This window comes from Juglans regia, chromosome 12 (genome assembly GCF_001411555.2).
Source record: "Juglans regia cultivar Chandler chromosome 12, Walnut 2.0, whole genome shotgun sequence".
NCBI lineage: Eukaryota > Viridiplantae > Streptophyta > Magnoliopsida > Fagales > Juglandaceae > Juglans > Juglans regia.
In genome coordinates this window covers 27,538,042-27,563,697 of record NC_049912.1, presented here as the reverse complement: position 1 = coordinate 27,563,697, position 25,656 = coordinate 27,538,042, and the positions used below count along the sequence as shown (strand labels likewise).

Below are 25,656 nucleotides of genomic sequence, written 5' to 3'. Positions count from 1 at the left end.
AATAAAAGACGAACATTTCATTACGTGCAAAAGTATATATGGGAAGCACAGTTTAAGAAGAGCCTCGAAAGTCATACATCGTATGAATCCAACAGCAAAATTTTCACATGCTTTTCAATGTTTATACATAATAAATAAGCCGATCGAATGGGCCAAGTATAATGCCCCGGGCAACTATGCTGGCTGCAGGGTACTCAAAAAAAGGAAAAATTCTTTTGCTCTCCCCCTCGCACCCATACACGATAACACTGATTCAATCTAGTAGGATCAGACGAAAAGCGAGCAAATATAAAACTCAAACCCTAAAACCCGATTAAAGTTAAAAGTAAAATTATACACATTTGCAAATTGAATACATCTCAGAACTGGGGGAGGTATAACCGGTGAACGAAGGAAGTCTAATCTCAAAGCAACATCAATTGTGGTCACCATCATAACTTGCACAGACACTCCCCAAGAGCTGCAACCCTACTGTCCTCCTGCCATATACTTTTCAGTCTAAGCTTTGTTCCGTGATCAAGTATCCAAACACGGTAACTCGCACAATACATTGGCAGACTGGCACATTCAACATCATGGTCAGATGGTGAGGCCTTTAAATGCCTCTAACCTTCCATTTGATGCAACGGAATCTCTAGTTTCACCACCTTCTGAATGGTTTGCGCTACCATTTTCAGATTTTTTACGTATCTGGTTGTATGCAGAGTTTGGTACGACAGAGCTGCATCTTCCCTCAAAGTATGTAGAGTAAGGGAAGCACTCAGCACAACGCAACTTCCATCCTACAAAAGAACATAATGATTATGCTTCCAGGGAAATATCAAATAATTACTATATCAGACCCACATTAGTCTGAACCTGAAGAACACTGGAAGATCAATCAAGGCTCGATCAGTTTCTACTACACAAGGAAATAACATAACCAAAAAAGGGAAGGCAATAGAAGACTTTCCCTTTCTTTCCCCAGATATAATATGGCTAGTCCCATGGTGACTAGCAGTTTTTGCCGGATGATAAATAAACACGTACTTCCTTTTATTCTTAGATAACAACTGATAAAGATCTCCAAGCTTGAATGCACTAAACAATCGAGTACGGAGTACTAAGCAGAGGAAAGAATATGATTTAAAGAGAGAGCAAAAACTTTCATAAGGTATTAAACCTGCATGGTAAAGCATATTTTATGACTGAATATATAAGAAGATAGTACATACAAGGCCCATTAAACAAAAGAATGAACCCAATAACAATAATAAGTATAAAAGAGCCAATCATACATACTGTGACAAGGCTTTTGAAAGTGCATAAAAACATTAAAGGATCAGAGTTTTTTTTTAAAGGAAATTAAGGCCAAATAGAAATAATATTTGGGGCTCCCAAATACACCAGTCACCAATGTTTCACACGTGCTTCAATAAACATTGTGGTCATATACACTCTCCATGAAGAGGCAAGTACTTACTCAATGCAGCTTCTTCATCATTAAGTACTGTTCCTAGAAGTTTGTGGACTGTAATACAGTCTTTGAGTTTCCATTCCCCGACAGGTCCAAGTGCCCCCTTTCTGTTGTAGAAGAGCATGTACAAGTTTAAAATGTTTGACACTCTTAAAGACAGAAGCAAAAGAATTAATCTAGAAAGTAAAACATAAAAACAACATCTTTCAATTACTAGGAGGCATTACTTGGCCACCATGTTGTTGCTTGACTCTTCAATTAATCTAATAGCCTCCGACTTTCTGTCAGGTTCCAAAACATATAGCATTTCTGCAGCAGCAGCTCTATGCATCAAAGAATCTGCAGGGATACAAGAGAGGACAAAAAAAGGAGTCATCACAATGCTACAAATGATAAGGTGCTCAAACAGTAGTTAGGTAAGGTGTATGATGACCTTTATGTCTTTCTAGGAAAATCTCGTTTCCCTTGATCAACGATTTCTCATGCAATTGACTACAGAAAAAGAATAAATAGATTCAGTACGCAATTTTAAATGGAAAAGGCAAGATAATGTAGAGCATCAGTGAGATTAAAAGACCAATCTACAAGCTAACCTGATCGTTGGACGCTCTGCTTCTAAGACACTCCATATAAGTTTCTCAGTATCAGTCACAGGAGCAGCCATTGACCTCGCTTTATGAAAGAATTTAATCTGCATGGTGTGAGAATGCCAATAAGTGACAATAGAATGGGTAGGCAGCTTTCATACTTGGAAACACCAAAACAAAAACCCCCCACACAACCCACAACCACAACAGGACTCACAAAAAAAAAAATCAGCAAGGTAGTCAACTAATAATACAGAAAGACACCATACCAAGCAGCGATGTGAATCTGGGTGTTCAGCATCCAACTTCAGCAGCTGCTTCACAGCCTACAAGCCAGAAGAAAAAATGAAAGAAAACCAATGAATTTTTCATCATAAATTAAATTTGGAGCAAGCATGAGTATGATAGTGATTGAGCTACAAGATATGCAACTATAACTAATCAGCTTGTCCGGTTAATCTCATCAAAACCTCAGTCGAGATAAAACTCGCCTTCCATCAAGACAAAATAATAAGAGAGCCTCCAATTATATCTTGCAACTTGAAGATAACCCAGGGTAATAATAAGTCAATATTTAGTTAAGATTATACAGCCGATAAATACGATGGCACTATTAAAGAAGGGTTCTAAGTTCCAATCTTGAACAAAACACTACCTGAAATGCAAGCAAAATCTTCTGCTTTCTCATATTTAATTCAAAAGAAAGCAGCTGTGTCTCCAAGGAATTGGGTGAGTTCTTCTGAAGCAACTTTAAGTACTTTGTGGCTTCCTGTAATGGATCTTCAATCTAAAGAAAGCAATATTCAACAAATGAGATGGACGGATATTTTCTCTAGGATTTGAAGGGCACTGGTAAAATTGGAAGAAACTGCATGAAAATAATGATATTTCTCTGAGGATTTGCAAGGCGCAGGTAGGATTGGAAGAAACCTGCAACAACTTTTCCCCATGAGGATCTGGATCCACCGGTTTGATATGACGCTTTCCAGGCTTAGAAGCACCAGCAGCACTTGATTCTTCATGCTTTTCTTCCGCCTCCTAAAAGAATGAAAACCATTTGGATGAAAAAAACTAAGCAGGAAGAATTCCCAGAAGCCACAGAAACAAACTACAATACTTTCTTAGCTCGTGCTTCCGCCTTCCTCTGTTTTTGCCTCAATTTCTTTTTCTGAGAGGCAGGCATCTTTGACATATCATCATCTTCTTCAGTTGTTGATTTTGGAGGAGAATCATACAGCTTTAAATAGCATCTGCATCTCAAAATCCAATAACCAAAAAATATGAAGTTCTTCATGCACTATGCCGTAAGTGACAGATGACAATCATACCAATACAAATCATAGTACATTTTAAATAGACAAATAAATCTAACACATTTGATTAGTGAAAAATCCTCCTTCAAGCTGCTGCTACATCCATCTCATCAGGAATTGAAAATCTTTTGACAATAACTCTTATCTTTTTTTTTTTGGGGAATGAATAGTCTTTTTTTTTTAAGTAGAATTAATTGTCAATTTCTATACATGGGAATTATTTTACATGAGTGCTCCACTTTAGCACAAAACGAAGGTAACTTTTTTTAAAGAACTAGACTTTTGGGGTGTCTGTTTCTAGGAAGGATCTACTCTTGATTTGAAAGGAAACTATGGCCTATGGGTTATTGTGTTTCAATTTTAGTGCTCTGCCCACCCCAAGGAGGAAGCAAAATGCAGAGAGAAAAAAAAAATCAGGATGATTGATGCATAAAAGAAAATGCAGAGAACAAAAGGAGTATCTCGAGATTCAATTGTAACTGGGATTAGACACCATTAAAGGTTTCCTTTGATTTTGGGGAGCTATTAAGGGTAGAAGACAGAAGTCAGCACTTTAGGGGCTTTTAAAAGAATTCACTTAAGTCAGCACTTTAGGGGCTTTTAAAGTCAGTCTTGTACAGGGCCTTTCCCTGGGGGACTGCAAGAAGAATTATTGATAGACACGACATTTTTCATGGTTGAGACGATTGGCAATATTTATCTGCATTTTATCTGGCCTTAGAAACTCCATGATGCACCATATTGATGAAATAAGATTATCAGAAAAGTTCAAATGCAAAGCAACAGAAAAGTACAGTATGCAACTAATTACATCTCATTAAGAATTATCAAGAATCTAGTTTAAGGTTCTGACAGAGATGTTTCACCTGATAGCCCCAGCTGCGGCTTTGTGAAAATATGCATGTGAATGTAAACGATCTTGAAATCTAAGCATTTCCACATAGGCACGCAGAGTCATTTTCCGTAAGCAATAAGAATGGAAGTCAAATTGGTCTTCAGTAATATCAGCATAGTGCTTCTCCACAGCTAAAAATTTCTTCAGGGCTCGTCCAAGATCACCTTGGCGGAAGTAACTTTCACCAGAAGCAAGTTCATACCTCCAAAGACGAAAATATCACATAACAATTAAACAGCTGCAATCTAGATAGCAATTTTAAGCAAGGAAAACTGTGCCAGTAAAAAGAGACACACCACATACACTGCATGTCATGAAGGTTGTTGTGCTGATCTCCATCTTTTGTGAACAATACAGCAGTTTTTTCTGCCAAAGCCACCTTCAAAACAGCAGTTTTAATAAAGTAGACCCAGAATAGTGCAAATATATGCAGCATAAACCACTCCAAAATGACAAATGAAAAAAGCATATTCAACCAAAGGATAAAGAAAAGGCAGCTTCAAAACCTGATCAGCCTGCAGCATACGCTTAACGCAATCACTATTTATGTAACGATCAGCAAGATCCATACCCCTAGCTTCATCTGCCAATGCAGCAGCAGCTGCCAAGTCACCCGCATGCTTCAGTATTCGACTCTGATCAAAAGACAAGCAGAATTACTACTTTATAAAAGAATCAAACTCAAAAGATTTCAAACAATTACTCAATAACTAAAATATCTAGAGCATTAAAAGAAAACAAAACGCCTCAATAATGTCTAAAATCATTTTTCCCTCTTTGCACAAAAACAACTGTGATGACAACAAAGTTGCTCCTAAGAGGAATCTATGATAATTGTTTAGCAACCACACAATTAAGGAGAGAATTCATTTCAGAAACCTACTGAGATGCTAAACTGGTATGCGCATATTTATATTCCATGTCATACATGATGCATTGCAGCCAAGCTGCATACTTGCAGCGTCATTCATATTTTCATCGAATGCAAACTAGCGGGTTGGAAGAGAATTTACTTGTCTAAAGGCGGCCGAACCACGCTTATTAAGAGCACACTTTATTAAGAGCATACTTTTTATCCTTATTCCCTTTGCCTACAGGGGTAGCATATAGACTGGAGAAGATCTTCCGTGACTTCTTGTGGGGAGGGCTAGAAGATGAGAAAAAATTCCATTTGATTAAATGAGATAGAGTTGGCACCCCTTTGGCTTGCAGTGGATTGAGGATTAGAAAATTGAGAATCTTCAACAAGGCTTTACTTGGAAAGTGGCTATGGCAGAACCATCAGGATGGAAACACTCTTCGGAGAAGCATCATCGATAATAAATACAGGAGCATTTGGGGAGATTGGTGCTCTAATGCAGTAAGAGGGGCTTACGGGGTGGGTGTTTGGAAATACATTCGGAATGGATGGGAAGACTTGGTAATTTCAGACTTGAGGTGGGAAGGGGCACGCGAATAAGGTTTTAACATTATATTTGGTGTGGCGATGTGGCCTTGGAAAATGCTTTCCCCTCTCTTTATAGGATTGCGTCAGACAAGGATGCTTCCGTGGCTGATAATATAAGCATTTCCGCTAATTCTCTTCATTGGTCTGTGAGTTTTTCTAGAGCTGTACAGGATTGGTAGGTGATCGACATTGTTGATTTCTACAATGTTTTATACGCACTGAAATTGCAAGCAGGTAGGGAAGACAAACTACCATGGACACACCGGGAACAAGAAATTTTCAGCCCGCTCTTATTATAAGTTTTTGACAGTTCATCCCTCCAATGCCTTTCCTTGGAAGAGCATTTGGAGAAGCAATGCACCCCTCAAAGTTGCCTTTTTTGGCTGGTTGGCATCCCATGGGAAGATATTGACTATTGATAAGCTGAAAAAGCAAGGCCTCTACTTAACCGATTGGTGCTTCATGTGCCAACACAGCAGCGAATCAGCAGACCATCTACTTCTCCACTGCGAAGTAGTCAAGGCTTTATGGGACATCTTCACTAGGCTTGGTATTGCATGGGTTATGCTTAGGAGGGTATTGGATTTATTGTCATGTTGGAGAGGGATTAGGGGCCACCGTCACATTGCAACTGTTTGGAAGATGGTGCCTCTATGCTTAATGTGGTGCACATGGATTGAAAGAAATGGTCGATGTTTTGAAAATAGGGAATGCACTCCGGATAGCTTTAGGGCCTTTTTCTATCACACTTTGTTGCTTTGGGACTCTTCTACTGTATTGAATGGAGTGAATTATAATGACTTCTATGCTACTTTCAGTAGCATGTAGTTTGTAACTAGGTTTTTTCTTGTATACTTCCTGTGTACATGGGCATTACCTTTTTACTTGGATTAATAAAACTTCTTACCATTGGGGACCATGATACCATTGGAGCGAACCAATGGAGTTGCTGGAGAACCAAAGGGTTTGGCATTGGTGCCTCGTGTAGATGAATGTCTAGAGTCGGGAGTGTAATTGGATACTGTGTCTGGGGATAACGTTGCTCCCCAGGTGTCTCTTCCACCAATAGCGGACAGGATTCGGCCTAAAGTTAACAAGATTCAGCAGTTTGTGGGAATTTCACATGGAGGATGTGAAGACCAATTCAATGAACTAATCACTACGATTGAGGCAAGCCATGCGCTTGAAACCAAAAGTTTCAAGAAAAGAAGGGAGTTACATCGTCTTTCTTTAGCAATCAACCACGACACTAAGGGTAGTAGCTCAACTAGAGAGAAGTCTAAAGGGAGGACATTGTGAAGACGGGGGGGAATCAAAGGTTTGGGGTTGGGTGTTCAGGTAAAGTTTTAGTTCTACGAGGAACAAGGGTTGGGGACCGGTCTGGTGTATTTTGGGTTGTTCTTTTCACAGGCTTTTTGGGTCATTATGGGCTTTTTGGGTCATTTTGGGCAAGGTGTTTTCTTATATACATTCAGTGTACTTGATTTCTCCTTTGATATATAATATTTTTTACTTATAAAAAAAAATAAAACTTCTTATAAAAAAAAAAAAATTCATATTTTCATTCCCAAATTCTGAATTTACCATGGCAGGAAAAGGTGGTCCTGATTATTTAGACATTGCAGAGACAACAGCCCTCAACAGTCTATAGAAACTGATAAAATTAAAAAGGAAAACACCATGGCAAGCCCCAATAAGAAAAATAGACACAGGAACAGCAAGCTGAAACTGATGAGATAAAACCGTGGCAGGTTACCATCAGATAATTGCTACAGAAAAGTTTGAAGATGGAGAGGGTAAATATATGCAAACCTTGACAGAGTACAGATCAATCACAGTTGGAGTGTGTTCTATAGCCTCGTCAATTTTAGAAAGAGCTACGTCATATTGACCCCGTCTGTCATAGTGCTGTATGAGCAAAAGATCTATAAGACTACGTACCCAAGAAACTAAGCAAGGGTATAAAAACACACAAAGACACTGAACATCCAATTGACAATAAACAACCTGAGCCAACAAAAATAATGCCCACATAAGTGTCGAAGGGGGCTCTTTTTCTACCCTGCAAGTAAGAAGAAATAACAGCAACATGTCGTCAGCAGAATAATAACTCAAACTAAACACTGCAATGATGCTCAGGAAAAAAGAACAGACATCACATATTTCATACTCAATGCCAACACAAGTTTCCAATTTCTAGTTTCACATTCTTAATTGCTACACACTTCCTACATGGATGGCCCATGCCATATTCCCCTATTCTAGAAAAGAAAATAGCTGGTTGCCATTAGTGCTCCAAAGTGCAAGATTCTCCAATGCAGTATCTCTAATGGGTTCTGCAAGCACTATTTAGTCAGACTCCATTATTATCTATTGTTTTAACCCGTCCAAAAGAGAAATTTGTGGCTGCATTTATCAGAATATTACATGCGAACGAATAGCATACATAACCTTCCAGGGTATCGGCTAGTCGTCCTTATTGAATGCTCCAACTTGAGCATAAGTTGCTCCAGAATATCTGCCTGCACAAGAGTGACAAAAAACCTGACTCAAACAATATTTCCTACCAGAGCATCTCTCAGTTCTACAACATAAAAAGACAATATCTCTCTCATATTAGATAAACAAAAGGAGTGATCATACTAACCTTGCCGGGGTGATCATACAAGGGAGAGAGATCAGAAAACAATGATGGAACTCCCTATACACGCCAAGAAGAAAAGTCATGACCTATTTCAACATTCAGAAGACCAATAAGTGTTGCATAAGAAATAACCATAAATACCTTGGTTAGGAGAGGCCTTATATAATTTTCTGCTGCTTCTAGGAACCTGTCGCCTTGCAGAAAATCAAGAGGAATTCTCTGAGGCCAGGGAAAAAAGCAGGGGTCAATCTAGTATCTTTTCCTCTTATCAGTAAACAAGATGAGAAAAATAAGCATAGCTCAAGTACATGGGACATATATAGGAGCAACACCTATGCATGATTTTTTAGAGATACCAAAAAGTCATGTATATTCAGGCCACTAAAATCTATTACAATCAACCAATGAAATAAAGTACTCAAAAAAATTCACAGCTCATCAATTGACGGCTGGCAATCTTCGAAGCGTCTTTCATTCCTCTCCCTCCAAAGACACCACAATACGCAAATCGGGAGAGAAAATGAAAAATAATAATAGCAAACATTCTAACCTGTGTTATTAGATAAGTAGAAAGATTTTTTTTTTTTTTTTGACCAAGTAAAATAAGTTCTGCAATAAGGAGAAGATTTTTGTGGGATGAGCTTGCAGGGGTACATAGCTGGTGGGAGCATCCTTGGTGTATTGGGGAGGATTTCAATGTGGTTCGTTTCCAAAATGAATGTTTTGGAAGTAGAAGATTGAGGCCAGCAAGTTCGGAGTTCTCAAAGTGTATTTTTGACTTGAATTTGATTGACCTTCCACTTGCAGGGGGTTTAGCCACATGGTTGAATAATCAGACCTGGTCCCGCTAGGATTGTTTCTTAATTTCACCTGAGTTGGAAAGTCATTTTCCAAACATTTGGCAAACGTGTTTGGTACGCCTAGCCTCAGATCATTGGCCTATTTTGCTTGATTGTGGAGGTATACGTAGCGGTAAAAGGTATTTTAAATTCGAGAACATGTGGTTGAAGTCTGAAGGTTTTGTAGAAATGGTCAAACAATGGTGGATTTTGTATCATTTCGAGGGTACACCCAGTTTCATTTTTGCAAATAAACTGAAAGCCTTAAAAAGAGACTTAAAGGAGTGGAATAAGCAGTCTTTCGGCAATGTAGAGGAAAACAAAAATACTAAGTGGATGGAAATACAGGATTTAGAAAGACTACAAGAAGGGAGACCACTTACCGAGGAGGAGCAAGCGCAGAAAACTTTGTTGGTCGCAAATCTTGAGAGGATAATCCTACAAGAATTAATGTCATAGCGCTAGAAATCAAGAGCTCTTTGGTTAAAGGAAGGGGACCAGAGCATGAAGTTTTTCCATAAAATTTGCAAGCTCTCATAGAAGAAATAATACCATTGAGGTGCTGAAAATTGAGGAGGTCGAGTGCAGAGAAGAAGAGGTTACACAAGACCACGTGGTCAATTTCTTTGAAAAGCTCCTCACTAAGTAGGTGGGGTGGAGGCCTACTCTGAATGGATTGGTTTTTGACACTATTGAGCCAGGGGACATAGCTAGGATGGAGACAGCTTTCGAAGAGGAAGAGGTCTATGATGTAGTAAGGAAAATGGCAAAAGATAAGGCACCCGGTCTTGATGGGTTCTCTATGGATTTTTTCTAAGAATGTTGGGAGGTGATTAAAAAAGATCTTCTGAAGGTGTTTCAAGAGGTTTTCCCTAAAAAGGTAGGGGCTATTGAGATCACAAATTTTCGGCCTATTAGCCTAGTGAATGGTACATACAAGATTATTACAAAAGTGCTTGCTAATCGTTTAAGTGGGGTCTTGGGGAAGATTGTTACTAAGCCTCAAAATGTTTTTGTGAAGAGTAGACAGATCCTTGATGCGGCTCTAATTGCTAATAAATGTTTGGACAGTAGATTGAAAGTTGGCAGCTCAGGGCTTATGTGTAAGTTGGATATGGAAAATGCGTATGATCATGTTAATTGGGATTCTCTTCTATATCTACTGGATAGGTGTGGGTTTGGAGAAAGATGGAGGTCTTGGATTAGCTGGTATATATCCACAGTAAGATTCTCTGTGTTGATCAAAGGCAGCCCAGAGGGTTTCTTCCTGAGCTTTCGTGGTTTGAGACAAAGGGATTTGTTATCTCCTTTACTTTTTGTTATTGTTATGGAGGCACTAAGCAGGATGATCTCGACTTTAGTGACTAATGGTTTTATTTGAGGTTTCCAGATTGGATCGCCGAGTAGGGGTATTACTACTATTTCGCATTTGCTGTTTGCAGATGATACGCTTATTATGTGTGAGGCCGATCAAGATCAGTTGAGGGCTGTGAAGGCGCTGTTGCTTTGTTTTGAAGCAGTGTCTGGTTTAAAAGTAAATTATGATAAATTCGAGTTGGTGCCAATTGGAGAAGTTCAGAATATAAGGGAGTTGGCTGGAACACTGGGCTGTAAAATAGCGTCTCTTCCTATGAGTTACATGGTATTACCGCTAGGTATAGCTTCAAGGGCGCGCTCTATTTGGGATACAGTGATTGAAAAAGTAGAGAGGAGACTAGCGGTTGGAAAAGAATGTACTTGTCAAAAGGGAGCCGAATTACGCTAATCAAAAGTATACTTTCTAATCTACCCACTAACTTCTGATCCTGCCAGTCTCCTTGAGAAGCTAGGCTTAAGAGAAGAGTTTAAATTCCATCTAGTCAAGTGGGAGATGGTGTGCCGTCCTATCTCTAATGGCAGTTTGGGTATCAGAAATTTGAGGTTATTCAATCAGGCGTTACTTGGCAAATAATTGTGGCGATATATCAAGGAACCAGAAGCCTTATGGAAGACTGTGATCGAGAACAAATATGGTGATTTAGGGGAGGGTTGGTATACTAGAGAACTTAGAGGGGCCTCTGGAATAGGGCTATGAAAACATATTAGAAGAGGGTGGAAGGTCTTCCATCAACACACTAGACTGCAATTGGGTACAGGCTCCAAGATAAGATTTTGGAAGGATATATGATGTACCAATAGGGCTTTACAAGACTTGTTTCCTACACTTTTCTTGATCGCAAAAGCTAAAGATGCCATGGTGGCAAAGGTTATGGAAGTCGCAGGAAGGAACATTCACTGGAACATCAACTTCAACCGGGCGGCACAAGATTGGGAGATAGGGAGTTTTGTAGATTTTTATAGTCTCTTGTATTCTTGTCGTCCAAATATCCAGCACGAAGATGATTTGTGGTGGAGTCCAGCAGGGAAAGGGGAGTTCACTGTTCGTTCCTTCTACAAGGTACTTATACAAGTTCCTAAGATACAGTTTCCCTGTAGAAAGCTTTGGCGTCATAAGGCTCCTCCCAAAGTTTCTTTCTTTGTGTGGACAACGTCTTTAGACAAGATTCTCACTACGAATAATTTGAGAAAGAGGAGGATAATCATTGTAGACTGGTGTTGCATGTGTAAAAGAGGGTGTGAATCGGTGAATCATTTACTTTTACATTGCGAGATAGCCAGGACTATATGGGATGAGGTGTTTAACAGAATGGACATAGCGTGGGTTATGCTGGAAACCGTGTTGGATGTTTTGGCTTGCTGGACCTCAATTCGAGGTGTGCGACAGATCAAAGCAGTTTGGAAGATGATTCTTATTTGTATTATGTGGTGCTTGTGGCAGGAGCGCAATGAGAGGACTTTTGAAGACAGAGAGATCTATGGCGGAAATAAAAATTTTATTTTTTAGGACTCTTTGTACTTGGGCCATTGTTGTGGACTTTAATGGCATGGATTTTCATGACTTCTTAGTTTCTAATGCACCTACATAAATAGGGCATATTTTGACTTTGTAATTGATAGTTGTTTGGATTAATAAATACTTATTTTACTTATCAAAAAAAAAATTATTGATGATAGAGAGGATATCATCCTAGACACATAGATTGAGCATAACATTTCCATTCTTTTTCTTTTATAGGTAAAAGTAAGTTTTATTGAAAACATAACATTTCCATTCTAAGAAAGGGAAGATGTAATAAACCTAAATGAACGAAATGTGCTACCTTAACAGCGGATGAAGCCTGGTATTGCTGCTCAAGCGATTTGTACAAGATATCTAACCGATCAATTTCATCAGGAGAAAACTGTGACTTTTCTGAATATAGCCCAACACATTTTTGCAGGCCTTCATAATATCTAACAAGGAAATAATAAAAATAAAATCAGTCACCTTCTTAAAAATTAGAAGTATACCACAACAAAATCAGAGTAGTTACACTGCAAATTTTTGGTTGCGCACAGACCACAGAAACATAAGTACATCGAGATATATATATATATTTGTGTATGCAGGTAAGTATGTAATTATATATATATTAATATGAGCGGGAGAGAGACAGAGAGAACTCATTAGATACTTTTTACTGCTAACCAGAAAGTGCAGACCATGTTTGTGACAAGTCAACAGAAGCAAAAACGATGAAAGAAAACTTTATAAAACAGCCCAGAGTCACCTAGATTTTGACAGAGGATCTGTTCTTGGAGAGAGCCAATCAGGTGAAAATATTCAGGTGTCCAACCACAAATAACACTTTTCGTTTGTAATAGCTATAAATGTCCATAATGGAAACAGTTTCCTAAACCAGGATAAAAAAAGGTACTGATCTACATTATCTGGGTCATTATACATAAGGTCAATAACTGGTCTGAAAAAAACTCAAGCATAGGTGTCTCTCTTGTATACGTCCAGTGTAAATGAACTATGCCTATCATTTTCATCAATAAATTTCTTCATTACTTAGAACACAAAAAACAGCTCTGAAAAAAAAAATTAAGGTACTTAAAAGCCCCAGCTAAAACAAACTCGAAGCGAATCACTATAAGAAGAAACTGCATACGGGCACAAGGAGTCTGGGAAAAGCTTTTGCTTATCTTTATTCCAACAAATAAATTCTTAAATTAGAACAATTCTCAAGCCTTCACCAAACTTCAAAACCATCAAAAAGAACATTTGTGGCAGGATACATTGTTGCATGTGGATAAAACATTTACGCTATCAAAAATCAATTCAATAATAGCAACAACCAAAAAAACATAAATTAAAGTAACATATTGAGCCACTTTCAGTAACTACATTCCATTATTAAAATAAAAAAATTGATCACGAGATAGATTTTTTTCCAGTTGAATTAGTGGATTCAGATGGATGTTCTTTTCAATTTCAACGCTCAACTAACTATAAGTACCTGTAATTGTCAGGATTCATGAAAAGTAATGCTCGGTGCAATTTTTCACCTTCTTCTAGCCGGCCAAGTTTCAAAAGAAGAGAAGCCTCTTGCTCTTTATAAGCCAATTTTTCGACCTAAAAACCATGAGCAACTAGGTCTCAACATCTGATGATCTTAATATTCAATAGTCGAAGTTAATAATATATGATCATCCCAAAAACATATACAACACACTTACAATTTTTGACTCTTTCTTGCGCAACTCCTCAAGAGCTCTCTCAAGAAAGCCACATTCCTCTAACAAAGAAATCTGTTAAAAAAAAAAAAAGAGTGTAACCATAAGATTATCATTCAGCATTTCCCATGTAAAAGCATAAATATTCATATCCATTATAAACTAAGCAGTCATACTGAAAATGTAAAAGCAACAACCAAAGAGTTTATGCAAAAGGAGGTGATGAAAACTTGTAGATTGCTTGATGCCTCCAACATTAGCAATTGCACTATCAGTCCAAAGGAAAAGATAGTCCACTAGAAGCAATTATATCTGAGAAGTGCTACAGCCACAAAGAAATTCCACAAAAGTATACCCAAAAACTAATATGACTTCATATAATGCGTTAAATCTACTTTACAATAAAAGTAACTCTTTTTTTTTTACAAGTAACTTTACAATCTAACGTACCACATCAAGCTACATCAGTTTGTAGGGTTACTTTTCTAGAATCTCTTTGGGGCTAAAACATTTCACATTATATATATATATATATATTATAAGTAATAAGAAATTTTTATTGACAACTAAACAGACATAGCCCAAGTAAACTAAACAGACATAACCCAAGTATACAGGAAGTATACAAGAGAAAACACCTGAAATGCAAGCTAGGAACTAGAGTGGACTAAAAGCAAATCATGAAGATTATCTCCATTCAATACCAAGAGCTTTAGCCCAAATACACAAAGTACTAAAGAAAAACTCCCTAAGTGCTCCCATTGAACGTTTTTTCTCATTATCTATTATGTCATTTTCAAATAAATGCATGAAATTTATTTCACAGAAGAATTTTATGTTAGGGCAATCATAGAACAATACCTTGCACCAACAGGTTTCGTTTCGTTTACAGCAAATATTTTGGTCGAAAAGCAAACCATGTATTCTGTTAGTTTTCTTTTTATATCATTGCAATGTTTATAAAAAAAGGACCATTATGACCTTATCTTCTGGATAGATTCATACTGTACCATTTTAGTTTTTTTATATGCTATAGTACAAAAACACTAAGCAAAGTCAATCCAAATGTTTAAAAAGCATTGCACCTTTCTTAATATCTAGGTATATGTCCTTTATCATTCTTCCTATGGGAACTAAGAATGAATCGAGTCAATCAAAATTCTATTTTTCATGAAAGGATCTATATCAGTGAGTTACAGAAATCAACCCTCCTACAATGTAAAAGTAAAATATAGCATCAATCAGCTATAATCTTTTCTTCTTCTTCTTCTTCTTCTTTTTATTTTTTTCAGCCAAAATTATTGGTCAAGTATGAACAAACTGTATCCAGCATTAAGGATATGTAAATTCCTCAAATTTTCATATAAAAGACGAAAGCAGTTTCGTTCTGACACTTGGATGCATGATATCAACTTAGAAACTAGTGCATTATCCATCAAGAATGAATCTAAAGGTACAGGAAAGGGGGGAAAAGACTAAGAGGCGAACTTCTGTATTGAAGTCTTAGTTACAATGCTTCCTGAAATAATATTCACTACAAACACCATTGCAGAGTCATCTACTTATTATTGAAAAAAAAACACCATCCCATAATATATATGGAGCCTAGTTGTTTGGAAAATCTCACACACAGATCATCCAAAATATAAAATGAATGCAGTCTACAAACAAGAGTTAACTTCAAACATTAGAAATCTGAGCTTTTTAAAATTACTCCAGATAAGAATTCTTGACTAGAATTGATTAGTTGTACTAAGCTATCAAGTGCTGAAAATTTTGAATTAAGTATAGCAGTAAATAAAGAATTGAATTCAGGCATAAATACAAATTCAACTGTATCTTTTTGTTGAATTCATGTGTAAATTCCAGTAAATCACTCTCATGTACAAGTCTAAAGAAGGTACCAAACAACTGAAAAAGGATCCTTGGATAGATTAGGGCAGCGTGTATATGTCGCCAATGATTCTACCTTGTACAAGAGCATTTCCCCATGCTCACAACGTTCATTATCAGGAGGATAATCATCTTCAAGCGTCCCTTCATATGCTTCCAGAATTTCAACCGCTTTTGATGCACTAATACATAAGCAAAAGAAGTTGTTTAGAGTAATAAACAAATCGAGGACCTCAATTAGCAATTCATCAAATTGCAGAAAAAACTTTTCAATTGATGCTGGTGTGAAAATCCCAAGGTAATTATGGTGAAACAGCTTGAACCTTGTTCAATCAAAGGCTTAAAAAGTAAAGACAAATTAGCTATCAAGAAAAAGACCAATTGAATATGTAATTACCATATCAAGAAAAAGACCAATTGCTTAAGAAAGACTTGATGAGATGGAATAAAGCAGAGTTTGGGTTGTTGGATACCAAGAGGAAGCGGCTTATGGAGGAGATGCAAGGGTTGTTATCGGAAGAGGATATAATCAGGAAATTAGGGGTGGTTTCTGAATTGGAAAATTTAGCCTTAATGGAAGAGATTTCATGGAGGCAAAAATCGAGGGTGTTGTGGCTGAAGGAGGGGGATAGGTGTTCCAAATTTTTTCATCAAATGGCAAACTCTCATAGAAGATATAATGTGTTTGAGGTCTTTCGTGACGGAGACAGGTTGATTACGGATCAAGAAGATGTTAAGGCCCACATTGTGAATTTTTATGAGCAGTTGTTTTCAGAAAAATTTTGTTGGAGACCAAAACTGGACAGCCTTGCTTTTGACTCTATAGAGCAGTTGGATGCTGAGTGGTTGGAAAGAGAGTTTGAAGAAGAAGAAATTCTAGATGTGGTAAGGTGTATGGACAAGGATAAGGCTCAGGGTCCGGATGGGTTCTCTTTGGCATTTTTTCAAGATTGCTGGGATGTTGTTAGAGTTGATATCATGAAGGTGTTTGCCGAGTTTCACTCGTATATGAGGTTTGAGAAGAGCTTGAATGCTACTTTCATTTCTCTTATTCCGAAAAAGGCAGAGGCTGTGGAGATTAGAGACTTTAGGCCTATTAGTTTGGTGAATGGCATTTATAAAATTATCTCTAAAGTGCTGGCAAATCGTTTGAGTAGGGTGATGGAGAGGATAATTTCACCATCTCAAAATGCTTTTGTGAGAGGAAGGCAGATTTTAGATTTTGTTTTAATTGCTAATGAATGTTTGGAGAGTAGATTGAAGGTGGAGAAAGCTGGTATTCTTATTAAATTGGATATGGAAAAGGCTTACGACCATGTAAGCTGGGATTTTCTTGATTATTTATTGAGGAGATTTGGTTTTGGTCTTAAATGGTGCTCGTGGATTAAGCATTGTGTATCGACTTCAAAATTTTCTATTTTGGTGAATGGAGAACCGGCTGGTTTCTTTTGTAGTTCTCGCGGTTTGAGGCAAGGCGATCCCATGTCCCCCTTTCTTTTTGTTATGATTATGGACGCTATGAGTAGAATGATTGAGAAGGCTGTGAAGGGTAATTTTCTGTCCATGGTGGGTAATGAGACTAGGAATAGTTTAAAGATCTCTCATTTGCTATTTGCTGATGACACCTTGATTTTTAATGAGCCTGATTCGGATGATATTCGTGCTTTAAGAGAACTTTTGATGTGTTTTGAAGCTGCTTCGGGGTTAAGAGTTAATTTATCTAAGTCTGAAATTGTTCCTGTGGGTGGTTCAGAATTTATCAGATTTGGCTACTTTAATGGGGTGCAGAATTTCTTCTATGCCTTTGAGGTATCTTGGGCTTCCTTTGGGAGCCTCTTTTAAAGCTGTCAACATATGGGATGGGGTGATTGAAAAAATTGAAAGGAGGTTAGCGGGTTGGAAGAGGATCTACTTGTCAAAGGGGGGAAGACTAACTCTTATAAAGAGCACTTTGTCCAACCTGCCCACCTATTTCCTTTCTCTTTTTCCTCTTCCGGCAAGAATTGAAAAGAGGATTGGGAAGTTTATTTCAAAATTTCTTATGGGGAGGCAATGGAGAGGAAAAGAAGTTCACTTGGTTAGATGGAAGAAGGTTTGTCAACCACTGGATCGTGGTGGTTTGGGGATTAAAGATTTAAGGGTTTTTAATAGAGCATTACTTGGGAAATGGCTTTGGAGATATCAATTGGAGAGTAAAGCCCTTTGGAAAAATGTGATAGAAGTGAAATATGGAAGTTTGTGGGGAGGTTGGTGTACTAATGCAGCTAGTGGAGCTTATGGGGTTAGTTTGTGGAAATTTATTAGAAAGGGATGGGATTCCTTCTCCAATAATTTCAGATTGAAGGTGGGAGATGGAAAGAGGATTCTCTTTTGGCATGATCTGTGGTGTGGGGATACTGCTCTCAAGCTGGAATTTCCTACCCTTTTCAGAATTGCTAGGGATCATAACGCAACTATTTATGATTCTTACTGCAGTAGTAACAACAAGGTTGAATGGAATATCATTTTTAGAAGGGACGTTAATGACTGGGAAGTGGATGAAGTTAAGGCTCTGCTGGTTAAACTCTACAGTTCAAAGTTGGTGCTTGAAAGAGAGGATAGCATGGTGTGGATTCCTGCTGGAAATGCTAAGTTTTCAGTCTCTTCTTATTACAGAATTTTGTCAAGCCATAGTAGTTGTGTTTTTCCTTGGAAAAGTATTTGGAAAGTGAAAGTTCCCTCTAAGGTTGCTTTTTTCTGTTGGGTGGCATCTTTGGGTAAAGTATTGACCACTGATAATCTTAGAAGGAGAGGTCAGTTTATTGCTGATTGGTGTGTCATGTGTAAAAGGAATGGTGAATCAGTAAATCACCTTTTTCTTCATTGCGAAGTGACAAGATTCTTGTGGAATAAGGTTTTGAGTTGGACAGGATTACATTGGGTAATGCCTAGAGATGTGGTGGATTTGTTGGTAGGGTGGAAGGGTTTGAAGGGCTGTAAGAAGGCGGTGAGAGTTTCGAAGATGATTCCTCCTTGTCTTATGTGGTGCATTTGGCTTGAAAGAAATGGCAGATGCTTCAAAGATAAAGAACGTTCATTGGGAGATCTTAGGGATTTTTTCTCGAGTACTTTGAATTCTTGGGTTAAAGCTTTTGTAATGGAGGATAATTTTCTGCATCTGTTTTAGTTTTCTGGTGCTAGTTTCTTTTTGTTTTTGGAAGTTGTAGGTGTTTCATTTGTATTCATCATGTGTACTTGGGCTTATGCCTATTTCTTTGAATAATATTATTACTTATCAAAAATAAAATAAAAATTAGCATATTTGCCTCAAGAAACCATTCCCTTAAATGAAAAGGTCCCCGGTTCAATCATGTATGTTACATATTAGTTGCATTTAGCCATCACTTGTCACGATACATTCTAGTGGTTAAAGGTCAAGTTTTTTTTTATATAAGTAAAATAAAAGTTATGGAAGTCTTAGTCTCAGGAAGATGAGTTGTGGTGGCATCCTACAGGGAAAGGGGTGTTCTCTTCTCGCTCTTTCTATAAGGTTCTCACACAAGTTCCAGAGATACAATTTCCTTGGAGAAAGCTTTGGCGTCATAAGGCTCCTCCCAAAGCCTCTTTCTTTGTGTGGACAGCGTCTTTGGGTAAGATCCTCACTACAGATAATCTAAGAAAGAGGAGGATAATTATTGCATATTGGTGTTGTATGTGCAAAAGCGGGGGTGAGTCGGTAAATCATCTACTTTTACACTGTGAGATAGCCAAGACTATTTGGGACAAGGTGTTTAAAAGAATGGATATGGCGTGGATTATGCCGGAAACAGTTTTGGATGTATTGGCCTGCTGGAATTCTATCTGTGGGGTGAGACAGATCAAAGCAGTGTGGAAGATGATCTCTATCTGTATTATGTGGTGTTTATGGCAGGAACGCAATGAGAGGACTTTTGAAGACAAAGAGAGATCTTTGGAGGAGCTAAAATTGTTATTTTTTAGAACTCTTTGTACTTGGGCCATTGCTGTAGACTTAAATGGCATGGACCTTCATGAATTCCTAGTTTCTAACATGCCTACAAAATTAGGGCATTTTCTCTATATCTTGACACTTTGGTGATTTAATAAAGTCTTATTTTACTTATCAAAAAAAAAAAAGTAAAATAAAATTTTATTGAAAAAAGTAAATAGGCATAGCCTAAGTACACAAGAAGTATACAATAGAGAACACCGAGTTACAAGTTAGGAGCTAGAAAGTGATACAAGCTTTTTTTGTAGTGATTAAAGATCAAGCTTGGAATGAGCTATAGACTCAAACATTTGGGGTTTGATTTTGCTAAAGTTCCCCTAGATTACCTTACACACGGTTCTGGCAGGTGGGGTTGTGTTCCCAAGATTTAATCCCCAGAGGGCCATACCTTACTAAGGTTCTACGTCATAAAAAAATGAGTTGCATTTAGCTATTGAAAAAAGTTTACAAGTAATCATCAAAAGAATGTTTGTATCTATCACTAACTCCTAACTATGTGTTTTCTCTTTATACGTGTCCTATGTACTAACTTATCAAAAAAACAAAAAAAAGTGTCCTATGTACTTAGGCTACACCTCTAAGTTTAATAAAAGCCGTTTTACTTATCAAAAAGAGTTTAAAAGATATCATCAATTAGAATTAAAGGATAAAAGAGAAATTAGCATCCGTTTTCTAATAGTATTTTCTTCAGATTTGTATGCCACATCTTTTTCATACATGGAGCGAATAAAGCATTCTATACAAGGTAAAACATTAGTAAGAATGGAACGTAAATATCCAATTACTCTCCTACAAAACCCTATTCAAAGTACTTCTTTCAAGTAATCGAAGATTTTATTAAAAAAATGCAAAAGCCATAGCCTAAGTACAAGTATACAAGAGGAACACCTAATTGTAAAACATACGAAGTATTCAAAATCCTAAGAACCTTTAAATATTGACTAACTATACACAAATGAGGATATATACCATGAAATTTTTGTTAACCACAGTAAAGAAGGGAAGTGACTTTACTTATCAAAAAAAAGAAGGGAAGTGACTCTAACTTGATGAATACCTTGATGATATCCAATAGACACAAATAAAATATTATTGAGTAATTACCATGAAGCAAAGCTAACCAGCCATAATTGGTGGAATAGTTCATAAAAGTGAAAGTTAAAAGTAAGAACTCATAGCTAAATACTAAAACAGGTAAACACGATAAGAAATTGTCAAATAATTTTAATATTTTCCAATCGAAGGATCCAGCCATACTTTGAGGTTAAATGATGGGCAACAGCAAAGCCGATCCAATTCATGCGATGATTTGGTTTCAGAGACAAAAGTTGTTGTCTTGTCTCAACAAAACCTGTCAAATCCCGCATTTGTGCCTGTAACATAAATGTTAAATAGATGGATTAGCTAAAACAGAAAAAAATGGAAACCATAACGAGCCGTCTAACTCACACATTCATCTAAAGGTCATTTTCCTCGCTCCATATACATGTCAATTTGTAACTAGATCGCAGCTGCTAGTTGGTAGAGAGGGCTTAAGAGGATCCCCCAGATTGCAGCTACATGGAAGATGATTCCCATTTGTTAACTATGGTGCATTTGGAGGGAAAGGAATGACCAGAATTTTGAGGATTGGGAGCATTCCCTGGAAGAATTAAGAGTTTTTACTTGAAGACTTTATTTACGTGGGCCATTGGCATAGATCAAAATGGTCTCAGCCTTCACAATTTCCTTGTGTCCATTTCTAGTTCCTAACCAGGTGTATTCTCTTGTATACTTCATGTATACTTTGGGCTATGCCTATTTCAGTACTAATAAATATCTTTTTACTTGTAAAAAAATTGTATCTAGAACTTTATGTCTGCGTCTGTGACTTGATTGGACAGACTTTTAGCTGCATACTAAGGTTACATAAGAGGGATTGCTTCTTTATCAGGTAAGGCATCGAAAAGGAGCAGAGAACTACCTAGGAACAATGCTTTAGAGTCTTTTCTGAGAGATTAGAGGAGCATTGCAATAAATGAAGATAATGTTAGGGGCATTAACAGCTCACTGAGAGATGATTGATGCAGCTCCTACCTCTGAAAGCTGTAGGAAGGCAGTGCCCTCAATCATTAAAAAAAATGATTGCAGCGCCTTTTAGAAAAAGGCCAGTTAACTAACAAAAGAATGATGGAACCAGATAGATTCCTAAAGAAGCCAACAATTTCATCTTTTACCTAAGAAGGGTCTTCCACCCTAGAAGCATCCTCCTTAACAAAGAATCAATTTAGTTTCTCCCTTCGAGACAAAAAAGCTTTTAATGCTGCACAATACACCTTCCTTCTCCAAAATTAGGGAATAGCGTATGAAAGCAGCATAACAAAAACATCATCATTAAGTACAAGAAAGGTAACAAAGAAATTACTGATAAAGAACTCTCCCATACAAGACACTAATGCACACACCAAACTGGATATGACTATTATATATAGTTTGCAGTATGCCATGTCCTACGCTAGCATCAAACACAACTACCCAAGCAAATCATTGTTAAAATGTTACAGAAAATTTTCGAAAAAAATAGCATAGAGAGCACTAGTGATCAAAAGAAGAGACGCCATTTAAAACATACCTGTAAGAGAGACAGGTCCCTTAGTATCTCAATGTTGTCAGGATCTATCCTCAAAGCATTTCGGTAGCATTTAATTGCCTCTCTATATTCTCTGTCTGACCGATAAAGGAGGCCATAAACATGCCAACAAACGTGGCTTTTGAGGTCATTCTGCATAATGAGAATGAATAATTTAAATACAATATTACATTACAAAGCAATAATTTCAGAAAAATGAGTACTGCTTTATGGCAAAATGTGGTGGAGATACATCCCAACCTTCAATCCTTGCCGAACAAGCTCATATGCTTCGGGTTTACGGTCCATACAATTTAAAGTTAGCCCCTTCATTGCTAAAGTTTCTGGAAATCAGGAGAGAAACAGAAGTCCATTATAAGACTTGAAAAATACAAATCATAAGAAAATAAACGAAAAATATAAGATTGTGAGAGGGACAAATCATTCAGAATTGTCAATAGTTGTTAGTCTATGTATCATAATTTACTAAACCTGAGGAAAAAAGAGTAAATCAAGCCCCACCCTCCTCTCAAAGTGAGAAAAAAAAAACCAAAAATTAAAGAAGGAAAAAGAGGAAAAGTTAAGGCATTGGCCAGCAAATATTTGGCAACTAAATCATTTAGCAAAAACAGTTAGCACAAAACCAAACAAGATTTTATGCTACTTGATATCATCCTCCATAAATAAGTGAATTGAACCCATTTTCCCAAGGAATGGTATTCCCAACCTCTTTTTTTTTTTATAAGTAATAACTTTATTAATAACAATGTAATAGGCATAGCCCGAGTACACAGGGAGTATACACAAGAAACACCTAATACATTCTAGAACTTAGAAAAACGAAGACAAGAACGCGTATACATCCCCTCCCTTCAGTACAATAGCAGAGAACCAACTAATAAGAGTGCTTAAAAAAAACTTCCAAAATGCATCTCTATTGCGTTCCCGATCATTAAAGCACCGCTCATTTCTCTCCCACCAAATACACCACATAATACACAAAGGCAGCATTTTCCAAGCAGCTGCCACTTGGGGACAAGTATGCATTTGAAAGTTAGTCCAGCATGTTAGGAAATCGACCACTGCTTCAGGCATAACCCAGCACAGCCCAACCTTGTGCTTCTTTTATTGCTAAATAGAATTCATATTTTCTCCCTTTTTTTTATAGGTAAATTCATATTTTATCCTTCAATTCAAACATAATAATAAAACAAGTAACAAATACTCAGAGAATTTTTTTTTTTTTTTTGAAAAAAAAACAAAAAAAGAAAAGAGAGAGAAAGCCAAGAAAACAGCTGATGGGGATTAGAGACAAAATGGATTTGGTTTGCGAAAAGACTTATCCCCTGAACTTTACTTCCATGATACCATAGAGATAACCAAACTCTAACATTAAAATCAAATGATAAAAGAGTACTCTTTCTTGCTTACATTTGCCAGATAGGCACCTTGTTTTTCTTTTTTTTGATAAAGAAAAATTTTATTGAGCATAAAATAGACAAGGCCTGAGTATACGGGACATGTACACGAGCATCGCCCATGCATGCTAGGTTAGTAATACAAGGAAGTCACGAAAAGACATGCCATTAAAATCCCTTACAATCGACCAATAGAATAAAGTATGTTTATCAGACTTGTTACTACAATATTCGCTTTTGTTTTTTTCTCAGCAGTCTCGTGCATTTTTTTACCAACAAAGCTTACTTGAGGAAAATAGTTCCCAAACGGCTAAATAAGAATTTTCACATGTCAAATATTGCGGATAAAATGGGTAAATGTGGACACTATTGCTAAATCCAATTTTTTTTTTATGAATAAAATTGCTAAATCCAATTAATATGTCCAATATAAGCACATAGAGTGTGCCATGAAAACTACCTCCATGCTCAGGAAACTTTTTCAATATGGAATCCGCTGCCTTCAGCCCCTTCTTATACTGTTTAGTTTCGTATGATTTCTGCATGGCAAAATGAGCTTCAGTTAACAGTTTTCCCCACAAAAATTTCAATGCCCTAGATAGATTTGCCTGTTCATATAGTAAATATAGGCTCGTAGACAATACATCAGGACTGTTGTGTAAGCAAAGACATTAGTATGGACATATATGTCTATATCTTACCACATTGTCCTTACCAAGGTCATTACAAAGCACTGAATATATCACATTAGAACATAATATGCAGTAGAATAGTTGTGTGTCTTAAAAAACTGATAACCATTAACCTTCCATCCAATTTTAAACTTTTACTGTCAGATAGGAAACGCTATCTTCAATTACTCTCTTTTCTTTTTCATCAGTTTTTTAAAAAGAAACAGCATAAACCCTTCCTCCCGTTGAAAATAACATTTCAATAGACAATTCGCCTAACTGAGCCAATAACATTTATCGAAGTTGAAACCAACCATCCTCCCAGTTCTCCCCAACCATCCAATTTCTTTAGAAACCAAGATCCAAGCAGGTGCACACAACTAGAGAAAATAAGACATTTTAATTACTTATTTTCCGATAACCAACAAAGTCCCAATCTTTCCTTCAATTTCTGGGCAAAGATAAAAAGCTGAAATTCAAACTCGAATAGTTTGTTACTCTATTCAACCTATCCAATCCTGCTGGAAAACCAAGTACTGAAGCAAATTCAGAAAATTAAATAAACCCTAGTTAACATAATCACACGTATGCCCAGAGAACGAAAAGCAATGAAACAGCGAAATCCCGAATTTTCCTGCTCTGTCTTTCCACAACTAACTTCCTATATAGAAGCATGAATCTGAACTTAATTCAACCATAATTGCAAAACCCAGATACTTTAATCATTCATTAGAGAGAGAGAGAGAGAAGCCATGTCTTCTCAACATTATCAATTTACTTTTCGTTCAAATGCAGAGCATAGAAACCAGAAAGCAATAAACAAAGCTACATAATCAAGAACAGAATCTAGGGTTTTGGGAAGTAGGGAAAGTATGCCAGAGAAAGTCGATAAACTTCGATCGAGCCGTAATGAAAAACAGTGAACAATAAGTAGAAAGAGAATGAAAGGAAGCGAGTGTCCGGAATCAGAGCTTACAACAATGAGCTTGAAAAGGTTGGCCTCTTTGGGAGGCAACGAGGCACCCATTGTTTCGCAGAGATAGAGAAAGAACGAGTCTCTTCGAGTTGGGGTTCGTCGCTTTCGTAATAAGGGCTGCGATGATAAAGTGAGTGGTGGCGTTTATCTGCTGCAACTTCAACCCTACTGCGAACTATATGCAAATCATCCCAAGGTTGGAACTTTGGCTTCTTTTCTTCTTTCTTTGTTTTTCCTTTTCTTTTTCTTTTCTTTCCTTTCTTTTATTGTTAGTTTATTTTCTTTAATTTCTATGTTTTATTAA

General features: G+C 37.1%; 1 protein-coding gene across 1 annotated transcript; it reads right to left on the bottom strand.

Annotated features, from left to right (window-relative positions):
• On the bottom strand, positions 1-25,594 carry LOC109009151 (N-terminal acetyltransferase A complex auxiliary subunit NAA15-like). Its single transcript, XM_018989534.2, has 26 exons — positions 25,353-25,594; positions 24,166-24,244; positions 22,549-22,631; positions 22,291-22,440; positions 20,937-21,052; positions 15,750-15,855; positions 13,784-13,855; positions 13,564-13,679; positions 12,382-12,514; positions 8,484-8,561; positions 8,346-8,399; positions 8,150-8,220; positions 7,706-7,760; positions 7,511-7,606; positions 4,758-4,886; positions 4,548-4,630; positions 4,223-4,453; positions 3,161-3,293; positions 2,974-3,081; positions 2,699-2,830; positions 2,313-2,369; positions 2,050-2,147; positions 1,890-1,948; positions 1,684-1,795; positions 1,463-1,563; positions 1-782 (listed from the first exon to the last, which is right to left on the bottom strand). The coding sequence occupies exons 1-26, from the start codon at positions 25,401-25,403 to the stop codon at positions 580-582; spliced, it is 2,706 nt and encodes a 901-aa protein (XP_018845079.1). The 5' UTR covers positions 25,404-25,594; the 3' UTR covers positions 1-579.
• Positions 25,595-25,656: the final 62 nt, after the last annotated feature.

Bases quoted from the DNA above. Each gene is read 5' to 3' on its own strand.
- LOC109009151 (XM_018989534.2), bottom strand. From the start codon at position 25,403: ATGGGTGCCTCGTTGCCTCCCAAAGAGGCCAACCTTTTCAAGCTCATT. The intron at 4,454-4,547 runs GTGTGTCTCTTT...TCGTCTTTGGAG, and splicing joins CATGACATGCAGTGTATGTG to GTATGAACTTGCTTCTGGTG. The intron at 3,082-3,160 runs GTATTGTAGTTT...TCATTCTTTTAG, and splicing joins CGGAAGCACGAGCTAAGAAA to GAGGCGGAAGAAAAGCATGA.